The 24,884-nt window shown below is 35.3% G+C and overlaps 1 protein-coding gene across 1 annotated transcript in view; it reads left to right on the forward strand.

Annotated features, from left to right (window-relative positions):
* Positions 1–24,884, forward strand: part of LOC107560613 (histone deacetylase 4-like) — a 138,392-nt gene that overhangs the window by 72,163 nt on the left and 41,345 nt on the right. The window contains exons 16-20 of the mRNA XM_016244843.1: positions 4,240–4,347; positions 6,630–6,685; positions 8,699–8,786; positions 13,294–13,413; positions 14,951–15,048. Coding sequence (XP_016100329.1) covers positions 4,240–4,347; positions 6,630–6,685; positions 8,699–8,786; positions 13,294–13,413; positions 14,951–15,048 — 470 coding nt within the window. The remainder of the gene's footprint in view (positions 1–4,239; positions 4,348–6,629; positions 6,686–8,698; positions 8,787–13,293; positions 13,414–14,950; positions 15,049–24,884) is intronic.

The raw sequence follows: 24,884 nt of genomic DNA on the forward strand, positions 1-24,884 counted from the left end.
TTATTTTTTTTATTTTTTTTTTTTTTATATAAATATTAACAAAAACTATAGTAGTATCTCAGTGAAACTAAAATAACACTGATATGCACTAAAGCTTAGTGGTTTTAATTTTAACACCAATAATATTGAAATACTTTTTTGTTTGTTTTTGAGTTATTTATTTTCATTATTATTTATTTGAAAGTGTTTTATAGAAATTCTGTTCCAAAACGTAGTGAGCTGCCTATGTGAGCAGTATTTTAAGGCATCATAGTTGCACTCCAGACTTAAAATATATCAGAATGTCTATATCATCTTTTTTTGCTCTCTCTTTCTTTCTTTTATTTCTACATTAAATTCCTTCATCATGCACTCTTGCTCTCTTTCATTGGCGCACTCAATCTCATTTCCCTAGCTTCTCTCTCTCTCTGTTCCCCGATTCATTTTTTTCTGTTTTAAATGCACTACAGGCTCATAATTCGGGACAAAGTCATTCTTGGCGGATCTTGAAAAGACCTGGGTTTTTTTACGTTGCCCTTGAGCACTTATGCCATTGAAAAGCTGAATTCTTAAATGGATGGAGGATATGTATTCTGAGAGGGAGACCCAGGGTTGGTAAACCCCTTCAGTGCCTCAGAGGTTCTCCAGATTTCTCACTTCCCTCTCGCCGTCTTTCTTGTTGCCAGGTTGTTGTTTCATTACGTGCTTATTTCGCCTGCTTCCCCTCTTCATGCTGTTGCAGAGACACAGACTGTCCTCATATTCCTTCCTCAAAGATGTTTCCAGCACTTTAACAGAAATGAGTTCAATGGTTGTACGTGGTTTATTGGAAAACCGTGCTGTAAATAGAGCGTGATGATTTTGTGGATGAGAAAGACGTTTTATTGGCAGTCAGTTGATGGATATTGGATGTTCAAGAGAAGACTTTTTGTAATTGACAGTTTTCACCATTTTAAACACCCTGCTTTCACTAGTTCAAATATAATATATGGGTAAATTTTTTAAATATATCAAATTTTAAAAATTATATTGCAAACTTTGGCTGTTTTTTTTCAGTTTGATGTGCAGAACTACAGAATGCCAGTGTGTAAAAATGTTTCCCCCTTAAAAATAAATAAACTTTAAAAATATAAACTGCAGTATTATATAAATGTATTATTATAAAATCATTAGTGCTGTCAAACGATTAATCGCATCCAAAATAAAAGTTTTTGTTTACATAATATATGTGTGTGTACTGTGTATATTTATTATGTATATATAAATACACACTCACACAGTATATATTTTGAAAATATTTACATGTTTTACTTGTATATATTTATATTCATATAATTTATATTATCTATAAATATATTTATACATACATTTTTTTCTTAAATATATACATGCATGTGTGTGTGTATTTATATATACATAATAAATATACACAGTGCACACACATATATGACACATGTAAACAAAAACTTTTATTTTGGATGCGATTAATTGTTTGACAGCACTAAAAAAAGAATGTATCAGTTTAGATTAATTGAATTATTTAAAACAATATATATTTTTTATTATTTAAAATAATTTATATAATTTGTAATTTAAAAACAGCAACAAAAATAATAAAAGAAACTAGATTTTTGTGTTTTCTGAACAAATGCACATTGGACTACAGGCCAAAAGGTATAAACTTTAATTATTTTATTTATTTATTTTAAACAGCATTATTTATTTTTTAATGTTCTAAAATTAATTTTACCCATGACCCCATTTAAGTGCTGAAGTATTAGTGTGTGTGTTCCTGTGTGTATGTGTGTGTTCATTTGTGCCGTAATTGCAGGCTGTAGGGCAGACGTGTGTGAGCATAATCAGTAATGCCTGATGAATGGCTATTTTCTGTCTCTAGGCATTCTGGGAATGCCCCCTTTCCGAGCCAGGTCTCTCCCGCCACTATTTGCCTTTCGTGTCACAGAATAAACGCCCATTCTCGACCTGTCTGCCCTAAACTCCCAACATGCTTGTAGGTTGTGCATTAGGTGTCAAAAGAGTCTTCTTTGTGACCATGTTGTTGGTTTGTGTGTCAGTCTCGATGTGTCGTTTTCTCTTCCTGATTGCTCGGCAATCAAGCTCCTCTGTGAGAACGAGAAGGGCACAAAAGAGGATGTTTGGGAACAGTTGGGTGCGAAGGCCTCATGTACTCTGCTGTGTCTGTTTGCTGTCTGCTTGAGTAAACGTCTCACAGAAAACACTGGAACGAGAGACTTTCCCCTGTCCTCATAAGCGTGGGTTCATGAGGAGACACATACTAAGAACCGCTGAATGTTGTTCAGCGGTCGCTAACATAAGGATTCACAATAATCATTTTTAAGTACAGTGAGAGTAATGATTTGTGGGTAACATAGTATCATGAATTTTCATGAAACATTAACTCTATTAATAACATAAAATGCACAACACTATTTACTCTTTCTTGTTTTTTTTATTAATTTCTATATTGTTTTTTTTATATTTACATTTTTAAATATTTTTTATAATATATTTTTTTTTTCATTTTTAATATTTTTATTTTATTTTATATATAAAAGATATACAGTAAAGCATATCAATAATCATTTTTAAGTACAGTGAGAGTAATGATTTGTGGGTAACATAGTATCATGAATTTTCATGAAACATTAACTCTATTAATAACATAAAATGCACAACACTATTTACTCTTTCTTGTTTTTTTTATTAATTTCTATATTGTTTTTTTTATATTTACATTTTTAAATATTTTTTATAATATATTTTTTTTTCATTTTTAATATTTTTATTTTATTTTATTTTATATATAAAAGATATACAGTAAAGCATATCAGTTGGCTTAATTAGTTTAATAGACCCCAATAACTTTTTTTGTAGTACAGTACAATGGGACTAACTGTGGCTTAGCAAAGCAGTGATTTTTTTTTGTAGATTATTCCTTATTATATTTTTTATAATTATTTCATATTTGTACAAGTATTTTTATATTTACATTTTATGTATAAATTTAATATTTTTTCTATTTTTATAATAAATAGTTTTTAAATTATTTTCTCATGTTTTATTTTGTTTATTATTTCATTTTCACTTATATATTTTTAAGTAGAACCAATACAATAATGTATTAAGTAAAAGGTACCAAATATATAAATCATATCAGCTAGCTTAACTGGTTTATTAAAGACAGATAACATATTATTATTTTTATTATTGTTATTTTTAGTGGTCGACCGATATGGTTTTTTTGACAGCCGATGCCGATATCTTGGAAAGCAGGGTGGCCGATGGCCGATATAAAGCCGATATAATTTTATTTATTTTAATTAATATTTTCTTTAAAAATCCTACAATGTGATTTTCTGGATTTTTTTTCTCATTTTGTCTCTCATAGTTGAGGTATACCTATGATGAAAATTACAGGCCTCTCTCATCTTTTTAAGTGGGAGAACTTGCACAATTGGTGGCTGACTAAATACTTTTTTGCCCCACTGTATATATATATATAATTATTTATTTATTTTTTAAAATAAAGCCAAGGTAACACTCATTTTACATTCAGCACACAATGAAAATGACATGAATATGGCAGTGGGCAAATGCATAAAGTGCAGCATAATTTGAAATCACAAGTTTAGTTTGTCGATCACGCGTCTCCAGTGAAGCTGAACTCTACACCTGTCAGCATTCAATTCGCTCGGACCGATACAAATGCACACTTCACAAGATCTCAACTAGATTCGACTAAGTCTGCAAGGTTTGTGAAATTAGATGTTCATTAGTCATTCAAAGATTTGTTTAAATTATATTAATGCGTATTTGCTGAATGCTGATAAATAAAATTTAAACAAGAAAACAAGTATTATAATGTTTGCCTTTCTATTACTAATAATATTAAAGCAATCGTTATAATACTTTTTTGTATACATTTTAATTCCTTTGTTTAACCGTTCTATCTGATTATTAGATAACTGAATGACGACAGCAAACAAGAGGGAGAATGTGAGCACTGTGTGTTCAGGCGCTGCAATCTCAGCACCGTCAAAATAAAAGTCCCGCCTCGAACACATCAGTCAAACAGAAAAACTTATCGGCCGATGCCGATATTTGAAAAATGCCAAATATCGGCCGATATATCGGTCGACCACTTTTTTTTTTTTTTTTTTTTTTGGATCACACTTGATAGCATTTCCAGTATCCTCTCCACCCTAAATGCAACAGACATGTATTTGTGTGTATTAACAGGTTGACAGTGACACTATCTGGAATGAAGTTCACTCGTCCAGTGCTGCTCGTCTGGCTGTGGGATCTGTAGTGGATCTGGTGTTTAAGGTGGCTTCAGGAGAGCTGAGGGTAAGACTGACACTCTCTTGCACACTCAGTGGTCACAGATGTATGATTTATTGCTCAGAATTTGTAGTCTGAATGATGCATTTAACAGATGTGTTTCTATGGAAGCTTATTTATGCCACGGTATAATAATTGCGACTTTTCATCTCATAATTCTTTTTTTTCCTCACAATTCTGACTTTTCTCGCTTTTTTTCTTGGGAGATATAAATTGCTAGAGGTGAACTCAGAATTCCAAGAAAAAAGTGAGAATTGTGAGATGTAAACAGGATTCTGAGAAGAAAAGTCAAAGTTGTGAAATGTAAACTTTCATTTGTGATATATAAAATCACAATTATAAGATGAAAAAGTCCAAATATTTGTATTCCCTGGCAGAAATAAGCTTTCTTGTATTTCCCCTCAGGCTTGTCTGACTCATAATGAGGTGAGTTGCAGCCTCGCCAGTGTTTGTCTGGGGTGACCTGGTGCATCCTCAGAGCTCACAGGAAGTGACTCAAAAGACGCAATCTACTCACATAATGCAAACATTCCATAGTGTAACCTAACCCTGATTGAGCTGCCGCACACCCCAGTAACATAACACACGGAAATGCATCTATCATCGCATTCAAAAATGCCATGCCTCATGCCCAGAAAAACACAATACACCTACATCATCCACAATCATCAGCTGCAATCCAAACACTTTTCCTTCTCTGTTTTGCTCTCATTCTCTGGATATAATAATATCCTCTGGAGTGAGGAAGGATAACAATATCATGCAGTTGTAGGTGACTCAGTGTGAACTGTGAGGGAACGCAACATCACGTATTAGCAGACTAAAAGTCCTCTTTCTCTCAGTAGCCATGAGACGGCATGCGGCAACATGGTAGCATCCACATTGGAAGGAGGTTTTTGTAAATTAACCCACATTCATCAGTGTAGTCCAAGCCAGACTCAGTGCAACAAGTTCCAGTGTGTTCTATCCTCAGTGAACGTGAAATGCTGCATAAAATGACAAAATCACAGCTAATCAATAAATAAATATGGATGTGCAGTCAGCCAAAATACAGGTGCATCTCAATAAATTAGAATGTCGTGGAAAAGTTCATTTATTTCAGTAATTCTACTCAAATTGTGAAACTCGTGTATTAAATACATTCTATGCACACAGACTGAAGTAGTTTAAGTCTTTGGTTCTTTTAATTGTGATGATTTTGGCTCACATTTCACAAAACCCCACCAATTCACAATTCTCAACAAATTAGAATACTTCATAAGACCAATAAAAAAACATTTTTAGTGAATTGTTAGCCTTCTGGAAAGTATGTTCATTTACTGTACATGTACTCAATACTTGGTTGGGCCTCCTTTTGCATGAATTACTGCATCAGTGCGGCGTGGAATGGAGAGACAATCAGCCTGTGGCACTGCTCAGGTGTAATGGAAGCCCAGGTTGCTTTAATAGCGGCCTTCAGGTCATCTGTATTGTTGGGTCTGGTGTCTCTCATCTTCCTCTTGACAATACCCCATAGATTCTCTATGGGGTTCAGGTCAGGCGAGTTTGCAGGCCAATCAAGCACACCAACACCATGGTCATTGAACCAGCTTTTGGCAGTGTGGGCAGGTGCCAAGTCCTGCTGGAAAATGAAATCAGCATCTCCATGAAGCTTGTTAGCAGAAGGAAGCATGAAGTGCTCTAAAATTTCCTGGTAGATGGCTGCGTTGACTGTGGACTTCAGAAAACACAGTCCCCCCCCATTTTTCTTTTCTTTCTTATTTTTATATTAAACGTATTTTTTTAATATAACAAATAGAATAATATATTGAATATAATATTGAACTAAAAGTTTCTTCAAAAGTAAATAACTCAATTAATTTAATGTTTTTGAATTATTTTCAAATTTATTATTTTTACATAATTATGATATTATTACTTAAATTATGCGTTGTTGTTGTTACTTCTATGTTAATTAATTAGTTTATGCTCCCTTAAAACGTTAATATATTGCAATGTTTTGACCCAGTCAAGGTCTTCTTCAGGCACACATGATTGTAATTTCATTACATTTTTATTGGTATGTCCTTGTTACCCATTAAAAGTAACAATAATTAATGTATAATTTTAATTGAATATTTTTTTTCTTTTGATTCTTTTTGACCAAGCATCTGTTGTAAGTTATGTTGTGATGTGCGCACATAGCTTTAAAATAAAATCAATTATTTGAAGACTTGCCTATGTATTTCTCACTTCCAAGGTCTGAGACGCTGTGGCTTAAACAGCTGTGTGTGTTTTTGTGTTCACAGAATGGCTTTGCTGTGGTGCGACCTCCAGGACATCACGCTGAGGAGAGCACTCCCATGTATGTCCCCACTGTATCTGTGTGATCTCCAAATACACTCCACAGCCAATATCAGCATCACTTTAAACACACACACAGCATCATAAATCAGTGTGACACACACTATCCTCTCACATAAATGAATCCCAGCACTACAGTGGACCGCCTGGCCAAGACAACAGGGCTTCCAGCACTCGTAATGCAAATTGTCGGTGAGGTGAATACAGCACAGTAGGCCGACGTTATCTCCACAATGACTCATGCCAGTTTTATTTGGAAGGACTAGCATGTGTTATAAACTGCATTTTTCATCAGTAAGGTCGACTTTGGAGTGTCTTTTCTGTATCCAGCAATGAAAGGGATTCCTGTAGCTTGACATTAGAGTTTTGAATCTTCCAGAGAACACAACTAATACATATATATATATATATATATATATATATATATATATATATATAATATAATTTTATATATATATAAATAACAAATAATTTTGATTTACTGTATATCCATTCAATTAAATAAAATAAAAATTACAAATATTATAAAATATTTTATTTAATTATTAATTTAAGATATGTTTTGCACACAACCTTGTTACCACAAAATTGTCTCTATTCCAAATGAAAGATCTTTTAAATTGTTACTTTTGTATAATTTGTTGAGAAACGAAAGCAAATTGGCCTGTTTTCTCAGTTTGTACACATTGTAATAATGGCTTCATTTGTCAACCTCCGACATTCAACATTGTTACCCAAATAATTGTAAGAAAAAATAATCAAACAAATACTTTTTCTGGATTGGTGTTTATCAGTGCACTAAAAAAAATTATGTTGAAATGATTTTCACTCAGAAATTTCTAGAAAACCACAAATTATTACAAAGAAATGCCTAGAATTATTCAATTAATTGTAAGAAAAAAAACATCAAATACTTTTTCTGGATGAATGTTTATCAGTGCACTGAAAAAAAATGTTGAAACAATTTTCACTCAGAAATTGCTAGAAAATTTCACAAATAATTACAAATAAATGGTAAGTGTTATTGACATTTTTAAGTTGAAAAACTTGTAGACAAAATTGTATTTTCTTGTACTCCAATCATTTCGGGTTTTTTTATAACTTTGAAAAATAATATTTTACGGTGTAATTACAAATCAATAATGTATATTAATACATTTTGTCTAATTAATTTTGATGTTTAGTTTATATTACTAGAAAACAGTAATTACAAAAAAATAAAGGTTTTAAACTGTATTTAGAAATGTCCCAATTTGTGGTTGTGAAAAAATGACCATTAGTTTGACCTCAGTATTGTCAATCAACAGTTTCTGGAGGTTAAGCACTTCTTTTTACTGACCAAATGCTGACACATGAAAACTGATTTCATGATTTGTTTTGTAAGAGTTTCAGGCCTCCTCTGTACTTTATTCCTGAAAAGTAGCATGTATTGCTGATCTGGAAGCGTTTTCTTGCATGCTTCAGAGTTTGAGCTGTTTGGGTACACTGCGTTCTCAATGCTCAGCAACTTGGATGCAATTTTATTTATCTTAAAGCTTGATGGTTTATCCAAATTAATGTCAGGTATTGTTAACGTGGGACTAAATTCCCTCTAATTGCCGAACATTGCTGCTCTTAAAGGCTCGAGCGTCACAGCCGCTCCTCCCATCTTTATTCCCAGTGTGTCTCCTTCATTACGGAAAGGTTAAAGTAAACGAGTGTTCCTCAGTCTCTATGGTGAAAGGTTAAATAAAAGGATTGTTCCATCGATGGCGTGTTTGAGGAGCAGACTGAGGTTTGGTGCCTCTGCCGTGGGCCGCGGGCCAGGCCCTGTTCTTACGCTCTGATGTCAAGCCAGGACGCAGTGGGTGAATCGTGTCATTAGTGAAATGAGACAATCCATCAGGCCAGGAGGTCCACTTCACAAACGCACACGATCAGGCCCTCCACGATAGATCACACACCAGCTGATTGTCCCGGTTCTGTGTTCTCTCTCACAAGATGTTTTGTGCTTTTTGTTTTTGACACATAACAGGGGATTTTGCTATTTCAACTCGGTCGCCATTGCAGCCAAACTTCTGCAGCAGAGACTCAACGTCAGTAAGATTCTCATTGTAGACTGGGTAAGTTCACACTCAATCAGGTCATATTTTCTTTATTAATAAATGTCCCTTTTCCTATTTCTGTGCCTCTAGAGTTACCAAACTGAGTTGCACAAATAATCTAATTTTCAAACCGATTCCCAAACAGTGACATTGATGTATATATTAACAGTGGAAAAAAAATTCATTTTCAGTAAATCACAATTATTGTATCTTTCTTTCTAACCCTTTAATTATTTTATCACAGTTTAATAGTTTTCTTTTCTGCTAACATAAACAGTGCCATGAGTGGGGGGGGGTGGGATATTTGAATATTTTATTATAAATTAAATCTAATATTTAGTTTATAATAAAATATGAATATATTTAATGCATTTAAAATTTCATAAATTAAATATTTACAAAACATCAAGAAAATATGTAAAGTTATTTTACAAAACATCAAGAAAATATGTAAACTTAAAATATTTTGCATTGGTAATATTAGCATTATAAATATATAATTTATGACATTTTAAATTTATTACATATTTTAAAAGTATGAATGTGTTAATTATTAACACATTCATACTTTTAAAATATGTATGTGTTAATAATTAACACATTCATACTTTTAAAATATGTATGTGTTAATTATTAAAAACATATAAATTAATATAAATGTAATATTATATATGTTTCATTTATAATATTACTTAATTTATAATAAAATATTTAATTATTTCATGCATTTAAAATTTCTGAAATTAAGTATTTATAAAATATCAGAATATATATATGTTAAAATTAAATATATATATGTATATATATTATATGTGTGTGTGTGTGTATAAATATATATATATATATATATATATATATAATGTGTGTGTGTTAAAATTAAATATTTTGCACTGGTTTTATTTGCATTAAAAAACATATAATTTATGGAATTTTAAATGTTTTAAATGCGTTCATTTATTTATTATTAAAAACATATTAATTATTGTAAATGAAATATATATTTCATTTATAATATTACTTCATTTATAATAAAATATTAAATGAATTAAAATATTACATTTTATATTAAATACTGGTTATATTATCATTATAAATAGTTACTGTATTGCATTTTAAAGTATTAAATATAAATGCAACTTATTATTTATTTTTTGTAAATTAAATAATTAAAATATAAACAATAAAATAGTTTATGGCATGTGGGACGGTGTCCGTCTGATCTTGGGCCAGCGGTAGCCTGAAATGGGTCCACATGCACAGGAAGACGTGTGGCGTCAGGGCAGGGCTCTACTGGGGTCATTAGGGTTTCTGGATGCCTTTTAAAATGTCTTTCATTTCCTCCTGTCTGTCACACGGGGAAGCTGACTGTGACGTAGTGGCAGACATGAAAAGAAATGAACAGAATAATACAGCTCTCATAAACGGCCCTCCTGCATCACAGACGACTTTTATTTGTGGATCTTATTTGTGGACTTCAGTTCGGTCTTCAATACCGTCATGCCTGACCTTCTCTCAGACAAACTGACCCAGCTCTCCATGCCCACCTCAATCTGTCAGTGGATCACAAGCTTCCTGACAGACGGGCAGCAGCTAGTGAGGCTGGGTAAACTCACATCCAGGACTCTCACGATCAGCACTGGCGTCCCTCAGGGATGTGTGCTCTCCCCACTGCTCTTCTCCCTGTATACAAATGAATGCACTGCAAAAGACCCCTCTGTCTAGCCCTTGAAATTTGCAGATGATACTACTATCATCGGCCTCTTACACAACAGAGTCACAACAACCTGGATCTGAAAATGCTCAAAACAGTTGAGATAATAGTGGACTTCAAGAGAAACCCCCCTGCACTCCCTCCACTCACCAGCATGGACAGCACTGTGGCTGTAGTAGAGTCATTCAGGTTCCTCTCACCACCATCTCTCAGGACCTGAAGTGGGACAATCACATAGACTCCATTGCTAAAAAGGCCCAGCAGAGGCTGTACTTCCTTCACCAGCTGAGGAAGTTCAACCTGCCACAGGAGCTGCTGAAACAGTTCTACTTGGCCATCATTGAGTCCGTCCTGTGTTCATCCATAACTGTCTGGTTTGGTTCAGCCACCAAATCAGACATCAAGAGACTACAACGGACAGTCAGGACTGCTGAGAAGATTATTGGTTCCCCCCTGCCCAACTTCCAAGATCTTTACACCTCCAGAGTGAGGAAAGGCACCAACCACAAGAACATTTTTTTCCCCGCAGACTGTATTCAGCCTGAACAATTAAAACTTGCATAACTATACATTGTCCATTATAACTGACACATTTATACATACCATCTGAAAATTTTACATTTGTAAACTACATAAACCGAACACTTGTAAATAACATATCTGTACATTCATTAAAGCAATTCTATATGTTTTTTCTCTATATTTCTACTTCTGTATTATATTGCATTATTGAATCTTATGTTAGTGTTATATTTCATCTCTACTGTGTAATTCCTATGTATGCCTCCAGTGCACTATCATGTATGTTTGCACTATATATGTACTTTCTTATGCACTGGAAGCTCCTGTCGCCAAGACAAATTCCTTGTGTTGAACATGCTTGGCAATAAAGCTCTTTCAAAGCTCTTTTTTCTAAAGCTCTTTCTGTGTGTATAAATATATATATATATATATATATATATATAATGTGTGTGTGTTAAAATTAAATATTTTGCACTGGTTTTATTTGCATTAAAAAACATATAATTTATGGAATTTTAAATGTTTTAAATGCGTTCATTTATTTATTATTAAAAACATATTAATTATTGTAAATGAAATATATATTTCATTTATAATATTACTTCATTTATAATAAAATATTAAATGAATTAAAATATTACATTTTATATTAAATACTGGTTATATTATCATTATAAATAGTTACTGTATTGCATTTTAAAGTATTAAATATAAATGCAACTTATTATTTATTTTTTGTAAATTAAATAATTAAAATATAAACAATAAAATAGTTTATGGCATGTGGGACGGTGTCCGTCTGATCTTGGGCCAGCGGTAGCCTGAAATGGGTCCACATGCACAGGAAGACGTGTGGCGTCAGGGCAGGGCTCTACTGGGGTCATTAGGGTTTCTGGATGCCTTTTAAAATGTCTTTCATTTCCTCCTGTCTGTCACACGGGGAAGCTGACTGTGACGTAGTGGCAGACATGAAAAGAAATGAACAGAATAATACAGCTCTCATAAACGGCCCTCCTGCATCACAGACGACTTTTATTTGTGGATCTTATTTGTGGACTTCAGTTCGGTCTTCAATACCGTCATGCCTGACCTTCTCTCAGACAAACTGACCCAGCTCTCCATGCCCACCTCAATCTGTCAGTGGATCACAAGCTTCCTGACAGACGGGCAGCAGCTAGTGAGGCTGGGTAAACTCACATCCAGGACTCTCACGATCAGCACTGGCGTCCCTCAGGGATGTGTGCTCTCCCCACTGCTCTTCTCCCTGTATACAAATGAATGCACTGCAAAAGACCCCTCTGTCTAGCCCTTGAAATTTGCAGATGATACTACTATCATCGGCCTCTTACACAACAGAGTCACAACAACCTGGATCTGAAAATGCTCAAAACAGTTGAGATAATAGTGGACTTCAAGAGAAACCCCCCTGCACTCCCTCCACTCACCAGCATGGACAGCACTGTGGCTGTAGTAGAGTCATTCAGGTTCCTCTCACCACCATCTCTCAGGACCTGAAGTGGGACAATCACATAGACTCCATTGCTAAAAAGGCCCAGCAGAGGCTGTACTTCCTTCACCAGCTGAGGAAGTTCAACCTGCCACAGGAGCTGCTGAAACCGTTCTACTCGGCCATCATTGAGTCCGTCCTGTGTTCATCCATAACTGTCTGGTTTGGTTCAGCCACCAAATCAGACATCAAGAGACTACAACGGACAGTCAGGACTGCTGAGAAGATTATTGGTTCCCCCCTGCCCAACTTCCAAGATCTTTACACCTCCAGAGTGAGGAAAGGCACCAACCACAAGAACATTTTTTTCCCCGCAGACTGTATTCAGCCTGAACAATTAAAACTTGCATAACTATACATTGTCCATTATAACTGACACATTTATACATACCATCTGAAAATTTTACATTTGTAAACTACATAAACCGAACACTTGTAAATAACATATCTGTACATTCATTAAAGCAATTCTATATGTTTTTTCTCTATATTTCTACTTCTGTATTATATTGCATTATTGAATCTTATGTTAGTGTTATATTTCATCTCTACTGTGTAATTCCTATGTATGCCTCCAGTGCACTATCATGTATGTTTGCACTATATATGTACTTTCTTATGCACTGGAAGCTCCTGTCGCCAAGACAAATTCCTTGTGTTGAACATGCTTGGCAATAAAGCTCTTTCAAAGCTCTTTTTTCTAAAGCTCTTTCTGACTTCTGATTTCTTAGTGGTCACTAGAACAAACAGATGACATTTAAATTATATGTACTGTTGTGTATTAGGATGTTCACCATGGCAATGGGACTCAACAGGCCTTCTACAGTGACCCTAATGTCCTGTATGTGTCTCTCCATCGCTACGATGATGGGAACTTCTTCCCTGGCAGCGGAGCCCATGATGAGGTGTGTTTTATGTACATTTTAACAGTAATTTGATATACACTACCATTCAAAAGTTAAGGGTCCGTACGATTTTTGAAAGAAGACGTATTATCACCAAGGCTGCATTTATTTGATTAAAAATAGTCAAAACAGAAGAAAAAAACGGCAAAATTATCAGTAATAATTGTGCAATATTTTTTTTAATTTAAATTAACTGTTTTCTATTTGTATATATTTTTTAATTAATTTATTTCTGTGATTCAAAGCTGAATTTTCAGCATCATTACTCCATTCTGTCACATGATCCTTCAGAAATTATTCTAATATGCTGATTTGCTGCTCAAGAAACATTTTTTATAATTATCAATGTGGAAAACAGTTATGCTGCTTAACACATTTGTGCAAACCATGATTCTTTTTTTTCGGAATTCTTTGAACAATAGAAAGAACAGCTTTAATTTGAATCTTTGGTAATAATATACAGGAAAAGTCTTTACTGTCACTTTTGATCAGTTTAATGCTAAATGAAAGTATTATTCTTTCAAAGTAAAAACCTTACTGACCCCAAACTTTTTAATGGTACTATATATCACACTATTAGTCTATTTGCTTTGAAACATCGGAAAATATTACTTTTTTCCAATTTCTATTGTTTATATTTGTTTTCAGTAAGAGGAACCAGAATTTATACCAAGCAGACGTTTTTGCCATATAAATTAAAAATGCAAGAAATACAACATTTCCATATGCATTTAATACCAATATTTTGATGCAAATGTCTGAGATTTCATTGAAAGTCTGAAATTCAAAATCAGATTTAAACCTAAAAATAATCAGTTTGGGGGGGGTTGGAATACCTCACTAAGAAAAATTGGGGAAAATAGACAAAATGTTTAATATTCTGCACTATTTCTAGGTCTCTAAGCAAATTTGTGACATTATCCTGTGATTTGTTTGCACAGACAGTCAGATGTTCTTTCTTTCATTGGAAATAGTCAGGTTTTATACAGTTTTTTCACTTGAATTGAATTTAATTGAATTTTATATTTTTAACAAATGCAAACTAAAAGCATTTTCACAAGTGGTCTTAGACTTTTGGACCTTACTGTATATTCAGAATATCTAATATAAACATATCAGACATCAACCTGACATGAGCAGAGCAAAAGACAGTTGTGTTCTTCTTTTCCCCTTATTTGACTCCAATTTCTCTCAGTTATAATTAATGCTCATTATCATTGATCCGGTAAGTCAGCTCCTGCCTCTGAACTAATGAGGGGATTCAAAATTAAATTGACTCCATTGTAGCCCTAAATTCTGGTATTAGTCAAAGTCCATTTGGTTTTCAAATAAAACCTCATTACAGTTATACTCTGGTCATAATTGTTGGGTTTTGTCCTTTATTGGCTCTGTGATATCAGCCTTAATTTAGTGGTTTTCCTGGGGAAGTTGGAATGTACATGATTCATAATATCTGCTCCAGCAAGAACTTTTTTTTACTAGGCCGCACATTTAATTGAATTTAATTGAATTTGTGGTTTGTCTGTGTTGTCTATAGGTGGGCATCGGTCCAGGCGTGGGCTTTAACGTGAACATGGCCTTCACCGGTGGTCTGGAGCCGCCCATGGGGGACGCAGACTATCTGGCAGCATTCAGGTAACACCGTCACCCATATATACCTGTTACACCAAAATGAGCGACAGTCTACATAACCTTCACATAGCATGTTACGGTCTTTGTTTACAAATATAAGACTGTAAATGCAGTTCAGCATCTTTTTGCCATCATGAGCTGACTTTTGTGTTGGAGTCAGTCAGGTGTCATATATTTCATAACAGTCAATACAAACAATGCTTTTTGTAATTAAAATTGTTATTTTAAACTAACAAGTGTACAAAAACATATAGAATATTGTGGTATTGTAGCAAGGTGAAAATAGGAGCCACATCAGCTTTGTTGATTATTATGGTGTTTTTGTGTAATTTTATAGTTATAGTTTGTATTTATAGTTTTCATTTAAATTTCAGTTTTAATAATTTTTCTCTGATGTGCTGTTGTTTTATCATTTTTTTATTCTTTTGAAGGGGTAGTTCACTCAAAAATTAAAATGTTGTCATTAATTACTCACCCTCATGTCGTTCCTAACCCGTAGATATATTTGATGCATTCTGAGAGCTCTCTGACCCTCCCATAGACAGCAAGGCTCCTTACACGATCAAGGCTCAGAAACATAGCAAGGAGATCGTTAAAATAATCCATGTGACATCAGTGGTTCAACCGTAATTTTACGAAGCTACGAGAATACTTTTTGTGTGCAAATAACACCAAAATAAAGATTTCATTCAACAATTCAGTCTCCTCCGCGTCATCCAGGCGCCATTTTGGAGAGTATCACATACGTAAACAACGTATGCTGTCCTGTGTCAGCAGCACTGTACATGGATGAACCGTTTACGTTGTTTACGCTTTGATCTGAACGTAAAAAACGTATCCGCGTATATACATTGCATACGTTGTTTACGTATGTGATACTCTCCAAAATGGCGCTGTAGGGTGACGCAGAGGAGACAAATTGTTGAATTAAGTCGTTATTTTTGTTTTCTTTGCGCACAAAAAGTATTCTCGTAGCTTCGTAAAATTACGGTTCAACCACTGATGTCACATGGATTATTTTAACGATCTCCTTGCTATGTTTATGGGTTTGGAACGACGAGGGCGAGTACTTAATGACAGAATTTTAATTTTTGGGTGAACTATCCCTTTAAATATTTCTATTTAGTTTTCATTTGCTTTTATTTCAGTTTCAGTTTTAAGACATTTTTGTACTTCGGCTTTAACTTTATTCAGCTAGTTGCCAAGGTAACGTTTCTACCTTGTAGAAAAAAAGTAAAAAGTAAAGCTTTTCATCCATTTATTATTATTACTATTATTTAATTTTTATTTCAGTTTTATTTCAGTTACCAAAATTGTGTTTAATGGATTTGGTTTTAGTTAACATTAACAAATAAGGTTTTGCAATGTTTTAAGTATTTTATAGTTTTTGTACTAGAAAACAAGTCAAAAAGACTAAAAACTCTGTAAAACCTATGAATAATTTTTGCTGTGTAGTTTTGTTTTGCATACATAGTTTTGATCTGGACATTATCCCAGCCCTCAGATACTGATGTTAGTTGTTAGGTTTTAGTGGCCGGGTTCAGAATCCATGTTTCCCACTCAGAATTGCATTTTATTTGGAAATGTGCAAGATGGATCCAAGTTGGGCAGCCAGTGACACCATACTGATGAAAGAATCGGTTGACACTTTACCGAACTAATCCGTAAACACTCTAACTAACACAGTGATATTTGCCTTACAGTGTTTATTATGTATTACTTTCAGTGAATAGTTATTTACTCCCTCTGCCTATTTATATTACCAGCAGCTGCACAGATTTTATGTGGGCACATGTGCCAGAGAGTGGCCTGTATAGGGCTGAATTTATCGCAAGGCAATATCCTTTTATTCCAACCCCAGTGACCTCACAGCCAATAGAAGGACTGTATTTCATCACAGTTTGTAACTCAAAAAAGTATGTGATGAGTGAGAACACAGGAGAATCCTAACTGACTCTTAAAAGCTGCAGGGAAAACACTCCAGTTTAATGGGTTAAATCAGCTGACTTTTTCTTTTTCGGCCTGACATAAATTGATAGGAAAGACATTTAAAAACCATTTCAAAGAGAATCAAAGACTCTTTTCCAAAATCTAGTGAGCCTACATAGGCAACGGCTTCTAAGGTGAAACCTCATAATTGACCAATTTGAAACGATTTTGGTGTTCATTGACTTTGATTCATTTTTGCTTATTTTGGCAGTGCATTAAGAGATTGCATTCTTAATCTCAATTTTTGGCGTTTTCATTCAACTTGTCACAGTACATTATGGGACATTTTTTGCTTTTGTGTCAGCTTCATGATCTCTTAAAATGAAACCTACTTAGGCAGAGGTAAATAGAGCCAAACCAACTCACTGGTTTAATATTGCTTAACTGACACCCATATGACAGCCAAAGAGTGTGAAAAGCCCCAGGCAAAGCCCCATTTTCAGAGATTTTTTTCATGAATTGTAGGCAGTTGTTGGAGAATTGGTTGGAGAATGGGGTCTTGTAACAATTTGTATAAGCACTGCTCATCCGTTGAACTGTCCCTTTCATCTGTAGCAGGGGCTAATAGGAGTCTTTGATGGTGAGCCAGTAAAGCTGAGCCCCATTAGCATTGGTGTTTGAGGCTATTAATAACCCCCTCCCTCATGGTGCGTGTGCACGGCCGATTCGAGACGCTTTTTGAAGAGGGGCCTCCGTGCCCAACACGTTCAAGCTGCTTCGGCAGGTAGATGTCTAAAATATGGCCCACTGCAGGGCTATGATAAGACAGGATAGTCCTCGCTCATCCCTTTTAAAAAAAAAACGACCACCTCCTTCTCTTTGACCCAATCGGCCCGCTCTCAGTCTGTCCGACTGTTGTTGTAAATCTCTCCCCAACACGTCTTCAATAAATTCGCTTCACCTCCCTTCGGCGGCCTTTCCTCACGCAGGGTGAAAGCGATGCCAGCTGAGTCCGACCCATCTGCGCATCTGACCTCAAATCTCCCCCTGATCTCATCTGCATCAGCACCCGTATTAAGATGCTCCGGTTCGGCCATTGAGAATCAGTCAGTTGGAAAAGCTTTTAAGCTTTTTAGTTTAATGCGCATCTTCCTTCGTAAAGCCTGCAGAGATGCGACTCGCTTTCAATTGCTTTACGTTTCGATATTACTCACAGACACGTGTGTTGCCAGCCGCTGTACACATACCCTGGCGAACACCTTCAGTCTATCAGTCTATTCATACTGATTCATCCGCGCCTACCAGGCGTCTGCACTTCTCGACCCACCCAGAATGCCCTCATCCCCCTGTAGAAATGTCTGCTGTTTCGGAGTAAACAAATCATTTTACAGTTGCGTTGTCATATGTTGTCACTCACTTTTAGATAGCAAAGAGTTCAACTGCAATGCACACAATTCTTATTGAAAACCATATTCCAGTGTTTTTTTAATGTTTTAAACCACTAAATTACTCTGCATAAATGATATGACCTTGTAATTACTATGTGCAATTGTTTTAATTTTGAAAAATATACATGTCACTCATCTATTATGCAGCTGAGACAATTATCTAGTTAAAAAATAACAATAAATTAGCACAAACATTTTTTTATTGTGTAGGTATAGTAAAGTTTAATTGTTCAGAATATATTAAAAACTTTACATAAAAAGCAGTTGTTACTCATTATTTCAAATGTGAAAGATGCCATATTTTACAACAATTTTTTTTATATACTAATTTTATTTATTCATTGATTAATTTTTTTTAAACTGGACTTAACATGTTATGAAAAAATGCTTGCCACTAAATGTGAGTTTTATTAAAAAGTTGCTGCTTGGGTTAAAGATCATGTGGTCATGTTTATTATTTATAATATTATGATTCATATTTTTATATTATTATAATATAAAAAAATATTTGTAATCATATTTATATTGTATTTTCTTTTATTATTATTATTAAAACCATTTGTAAAAAAAAAAATCAATAATAATAATAGTTTTTATATATTTATTTATTTATACAGTTCTATAGCATTGATGCATTATGGATGGATTGTATGAATTGATTCCGTTGGAAGTGCCCTTGCAGTTTTGAGGTATGACCCAAACCATATTGGCGTCAGCGTTCGCCTCCTAAACGAGAGGAGCCGTGTAGCTCAGTATGTGTAGTGCTCTACTGAGTTACAGGGGCACCTGGGCTATAATTTAAATTGAATAACATGCACATCTTCTCATGATTCATTCTGAGGCAAAGGAAACTCCATGTTAAGTGACTCAGAGTTGTGTTCATGGGCAGCAGTTATCTGTGTGCTGTAGCAGTCCTGTGTGCACCCGTGATCCACCCCCCTCCCCCCTCTCTCTCTCTCTCTCTCTCTCTCTCTCTCTCTTTCTCTCTCTCTCTCTCTGTCTGCCTGTCTTTCTGTCTCTCTTCCTCTCTCATGTTTTCTGTCATCAGCTGCTCCGCACAAACGTTTCTCAGTGTTTGATTTAATGATCCCTCAAGACAGAGGAGGCAGAACGCAACACTTCATATATTTCTGTCTACTGCCTTCCTGCTCACGCCTTTCTTTCTTTCTTTCTTTCTTTCTTTCTTTCTTTCTTTCTTTCTTTCTTTCTTTCTTTCTTTCCTGTTCTCTACCATTTCTGTCATTTTTATTTGTTTATTTGATCATTTGAATTTGTTCTCTCCCCCATTTTTATTCTTTATTTTGTTTTTGTTGTTTATTTTTATTTTTCTTCCTATCTTCCTTCCTTTCATTTGCTGGTTCATTCTTTCTGTTTTTGTTTATTTATTCTTTCTTTCATTATTCCTTTTGTTTGTTTGTCCTGTCTATCTTTCTGTTTTTATTTATTTAGTTAGTTTTTGATTATTAGTTTGTTCTTTGTCTATTATTTGATTGTATTATTGTCTTTTGTTTGTATGTTTGTTCATTCTGTCTTTGTTTGTTTTTAATTCATTATTTCTGTCTTTCGGTTGTTTGTTCCGGGTATTTTTTTTTTTTTTGTATTTGTTTTTGTTTTTCGTTTGCCTGTTCCTTCTGTGTCTTTCTTTCTTTCAATAGTTTTTTTTTTACATTATTTGTTTGTTCTGTCTTTCTTTTAAGTTTGCTTGTTCTTTCTCTCTTTCTATTGTTTGTTTTTTCCTTTGTATTTTGTTTATTTTTTTGCTGTTCTCTTGTTTGTTTGTCTACCTTTTTTCTATTGTTTGTATTTCTCTTGTTTTCTTTTTGCATCATTTGTTTTTGTCTGTCTTTTATTTGTTTGTTCCTTTGATATCTTTCTTTAAATGGCTTGTTTGTTTGTTCTTTATTTTTTTCTTATTTGTTTATTCTGTCTTTCGTTTGTTCCTTCTGTCTTTGTTTTGTTTTCTTGTTTTCCTTCTCACTTATCATTTTCCCTCTTAATGTATGCCTCTTTCTTGTTCACCTTCATCTTTTTTCTCCTCTCTCTCGCTCTCTCTTTCCCCCTTCTCTCCCTCCACTCGTCGTGTTTCCTCCTCAGCGATGTTTTGTGGGCCTCTCGAGACAATGCATGCCTTACGGGCAGCACCTTCTTATTTAGACCCAGCCACGTTGCATTTGCAGGGGATCAACCCTAGGATGAAAAAAGATAAGAAAATTGGCTCTAATGAAAACCAGAAGCCCAGGCACTCTCACCATGAACTTGGAAATAGAAAGGAGAATTGAAGTTAATTCAAACCAGCTCTTTGCAATGCCAGATGACAAGGCTTTGAAGTGCCCCCCTCCCCGCCGCCTTTACTCTTTGCGTTCTCGCTTTTTTTTCTTTCTTTTTTTTTCGTTAGACGGGGGAGCGATTGGAAAAACCTTGGAGACTGATGGATAGCCATGTCTAGCGTTAACACTTCACTGACCGGTTAGTTTTTTTTTTTTTTTTGGTTGTACAAGTGCAGGATTCTTCTGCTCCAAACCGCTCTTGGCATGTTCCAGCTCTGGGATTTGGTGGACCCGTGAGGTGGGATCGGTTTTCGAGAGCCTTGTGGTTCCAGTCCATGTAATTTGTCTCAGTCCATTGCAAGGAAATTTGCCCAGGCTAATACTAATTACCAGTCATAAATCCTTGCCTCATCTTGCACGTCATAGTTGAGTCTTCCTCATCTGCGGATCCGTTTTCTGGGTGCCCCCTGGCAAACATGACAGAAAGTTTCCCTGAATAAGCTTTTGGAAGAGGATTCAAAGTTTTAGGTGGAGCGGATGAGCATCTAGAGAGATGGAGGTCGCCGTTTGTCTTGTTCGTGCCACGAGAGGAAGACGTTTCCAGAGTCTTTGTGTGTGGGACAGAAAGAAAAAGCATTTACAACATTGTATATCCCAGACACACGGTCCTGTGCTCTCATGACAAGCTCCGCTGTCTTTCCACCGACCCCACAGCGAGGCAGATGGGCCGCCACTGGGGAGAAGAGGAGGAGGAGGAGGATGATGAAGACCTTCTCATGCTCTGTAGCCTTGTGTTCCCGAGACTCCGAGGCTGTTTTCACACTTGCTTTGATTGTTTGGTCTGAACCACAGTTTGACAAATTGTGCACCATCGTGGAGTTCACATGAATCGAAGTTTGACTGTTTGTTTATGTCTGTCTTTCTTTCACTTGTTTGTTTGTTCTTTCTTTCTTCCTTTAGTTTGTTTTTGTTCTTCCTTCCACCCATCATTCCTTGCTTTGTTTCATGTTCCTTTGTTTACTCATTTCTTTCTTTCTCCTTCACTTCTGCAAGTTACTCTTGATTGCTCTCACACAAATTGCGAGCTCACATGAACCTATCATTTCAAGCAGTCTCAGGTGCAGTTCCCTGTTGCGCATCATCGTTCAAAAACGATGTAACATCGACCTAACACACTCTGACATCAAATGAATGACAAAACCTCCATTGCGAAAGTGCCATGAAACACAAGCACAGTGTCTTCTGTGTTTAGGCCTGATGTTACCACACAAAAGTAGCAGTAAGCATATCAATACCTCTAAATTAATGTCTTATATAGCCATTATATACCTAAATGTTTTGTGTGCATCTCTTTTGTCATGATTGACCAATCTATATTATATATATTTATATTATGGAAGGCCATTTCCACCACGGGATTAAAAAAAAATTTAAATTCTCACAATTGCACGTTTATTTCTCACAGTTCAGTTTATATCTCACAATTGTGAGTTTATATATCACAATTTTGACTTTTTCCTCATAATTGGGACTTTGTTTCTCACGGTTGCGAGTTTATAGACTTTCTTGCAGTTTTGAGTTTACATCTCGCAGTTCTAACTTTTTTCTCAGAATTGCAAGACATAAACGCACAATTGTGTGTTTATAAGTTAAAATTGTGTGAAAGAAAAGTTCTAAGAAAAAACGTCAATTATGAGATGTTTGAGATAAAAAAAAATGTAATTACCTTTTATTTTTTTAAAACAAGCTTCCATATTTATATATATATACAGCATGACAATGATCCCAAACACACCGCCCGGGCAATGAAGGAGTGGCTTCGTAAGAAGCATTTCAAGGTCCTGGGGTGGCCTAGCCAGTCTCCAGATCTCAACCCCATAGGAAATCTTTGGAGGGAGTTGAAAATCCGTGTTGCCCAGCGACAGCCCCAAAACATTACTGCTCTAGAGGAAATCTGCATGGAGGAATGGGCCAAAATACCAGCAACAGTGTGTGAAAACCTTGTGAAGACTTACAGAAAACGTTTGACCTCTGTCATTGCCAACAAAGGGTATATAACAAAGTATTGAGATTAAATTTTGTTATTGACCAAATACTTATTTTCCACCATAATTTGCAAATTAATTCTTTAAAAATCCTACAATGTGATTTTCTGGATTTTTTTTCCTCATTTTGTCTCTCATAGTTGAGGTATACCTATGATGAAAATTACAGGCCTCTCTCATCTTTTTAAGTGGGAGAACTTGCACAATTGGTGGCTGACTAAATACTTTTTTCCCCCACTGTATATATATATATATATGAGGGTGAACTAGTATTTATACATATGTATATTATATATTCATACGTAATACAGTTTAATCATATCAAAATTACTTGCTGGAATCGAACTTCAAATGAAAAATCTTTTTACACAATATTTACTCAGTTCACTTTAACAGTGTAAACAGAAATGGTTTATTTTACATTGACAAGGTTGGTAGATTTTTGAATTTAATACAAGGAGAAACCAACATTTTTGTGAATCGTCCAAGGCATCATGATTAGCAGCCAATGCTGATAATCTCAAATTGGCTAAAAAAACTGACCTGGCCAATATCTAGTCATGTCTGCTTTGAATTACTTGTCATATCTGCTTGCAAGTTTCCACAAAAAAATGTGTATGTTAGAGCATAGCTTTGAGTGTTTGTCCTTCTGTTTCGCCCTTGAATTTCAGCTGCAGTGATAGTGAGAGAATCCAGATATTTGCTTTCTTTCAATTATATCATTAGTGAATCTAGAGCCCAAACCGCAGTCTGCAGAGATCCTCTCTGTGAGTTGTCATTTACTGATCTGACTGTCAGACGGATGGTCCGCTAGATCTGAAGGGGCCCCTGCATGCGAGTTCTGGGGGAACGTGATACTGTGTTCAGGTGCAGCGTGTGAGGCCATGAACATTTCCCAGCGGCCCTGTCTGTGCAGAGTGAGCTCATGGCTGATGAGAGGTGCAGCATATGATGCATGCTCAGTGTTTGTGAAGGACTCCACTCGCTGTCTTTATAGACAGGCTTTCATCAGTCATGGAAAAATATGGAAATATTAGGGAATTTTAAAGTGTTTTCCGGACCTGGAAAAGTGTGTGAAGTACCTATTGTTTTTGTTCTTTTTCATGGAAGTCCATTGAACTGTTTGAGGTGGAGTTAACTTTTTGACCCTTTGGTCTAGAAAAACAATTCCTTCTATGTTTACTTCTCAACACATGTTGAATGAGCATGGTGTTTTTTACCGTATTTATTGTTTAATATATTTATTTTTATTGTTGTAATATATATTTTCTTATATTATATTTTGTTGCTTTGCAGCCTGAATGAAGAAGTTTGTTTTATCCAGCTGTATTTACTCAGTGCAACTTATAACATCCAAGTGAAAGGTAAGGTGTAGCTAATCACCTTCTCAATGGCACACAAAGCCATTGGACTTTCAACTGTGATCAGCTGTGGTCATTTTGATGAGCTCAGCATGAAAAGAGCTTTCCTGGAGCATTTCAGTTCTTGGTAGTGCAACTGAAGCAAACAGTCAACTATGGGTGAGGCACTGTCAAAAGATCTGCGGGATAAAGTTGTGGACGAGCACAAGTCAGGAGATGGATACAAAAAATATTCAAAGGCTTTATCAATGCCTAGAAGCACAGTGAAGTTTATTATTAAGAAGTGGAAGGTATTTGGTACAATACAGACCCTCCCTGGATCAGGAAGTCACTCCAAACTGTATGAAAGAGCAGGAGGAAACTGGTCAGAGAGGCGACCAAGAGGCCTACAGCAACTCTGAAGCAGCTGCAGGAATTTATGACTTTGTGTGCATGTGACAACAATATCACAAATTCTCCACAAATGTGGCTTGTATGGGAGGGTTGCAAGAAAAAATCCACTCCTAAAGAAAGGCCACATGCAGTCATGACTGAGCTTTGCCAAAACGCACCTTGAAGATTCGGCGGCCATATGAGACTAAAATTTAATTATTTGGCCTCGACAACAAACGATATGTCTGGCAGAAATCCAATACAGCTCACCATCCAAATAACAGCATTCCTACAGTAAAGCATGGAGGTGGTAATATCTTGTTATGGGGTGTTTCTCTGCAGCAGGGACTGAAGCACTTGTCGGGGTAGAAGGAAAAATGGATGGGGCAAAATACCGTCAAATTCTTGAGGAAAATC

The sequence above is a fragment of the Sinocyclocheilus grahami genome, unplaced genomic scaffold (assembly GCF_001515645.1).
Source record: "Sinocyclocheilus grahami isolate Dianchi unplaced genomic scaffold, SAMN03320097.WGS_v1.1 scaffold735.1, whole genome shotgun sequence".
Classification (NCBI taxonomy): domain Eukaryota; kingdom Metazoa; phylum Chordata; class Actinopteri; order Cypriniformes; family Cyprinidae; genus Sinocyclocheilus; species Sinocyclocheilus grahami.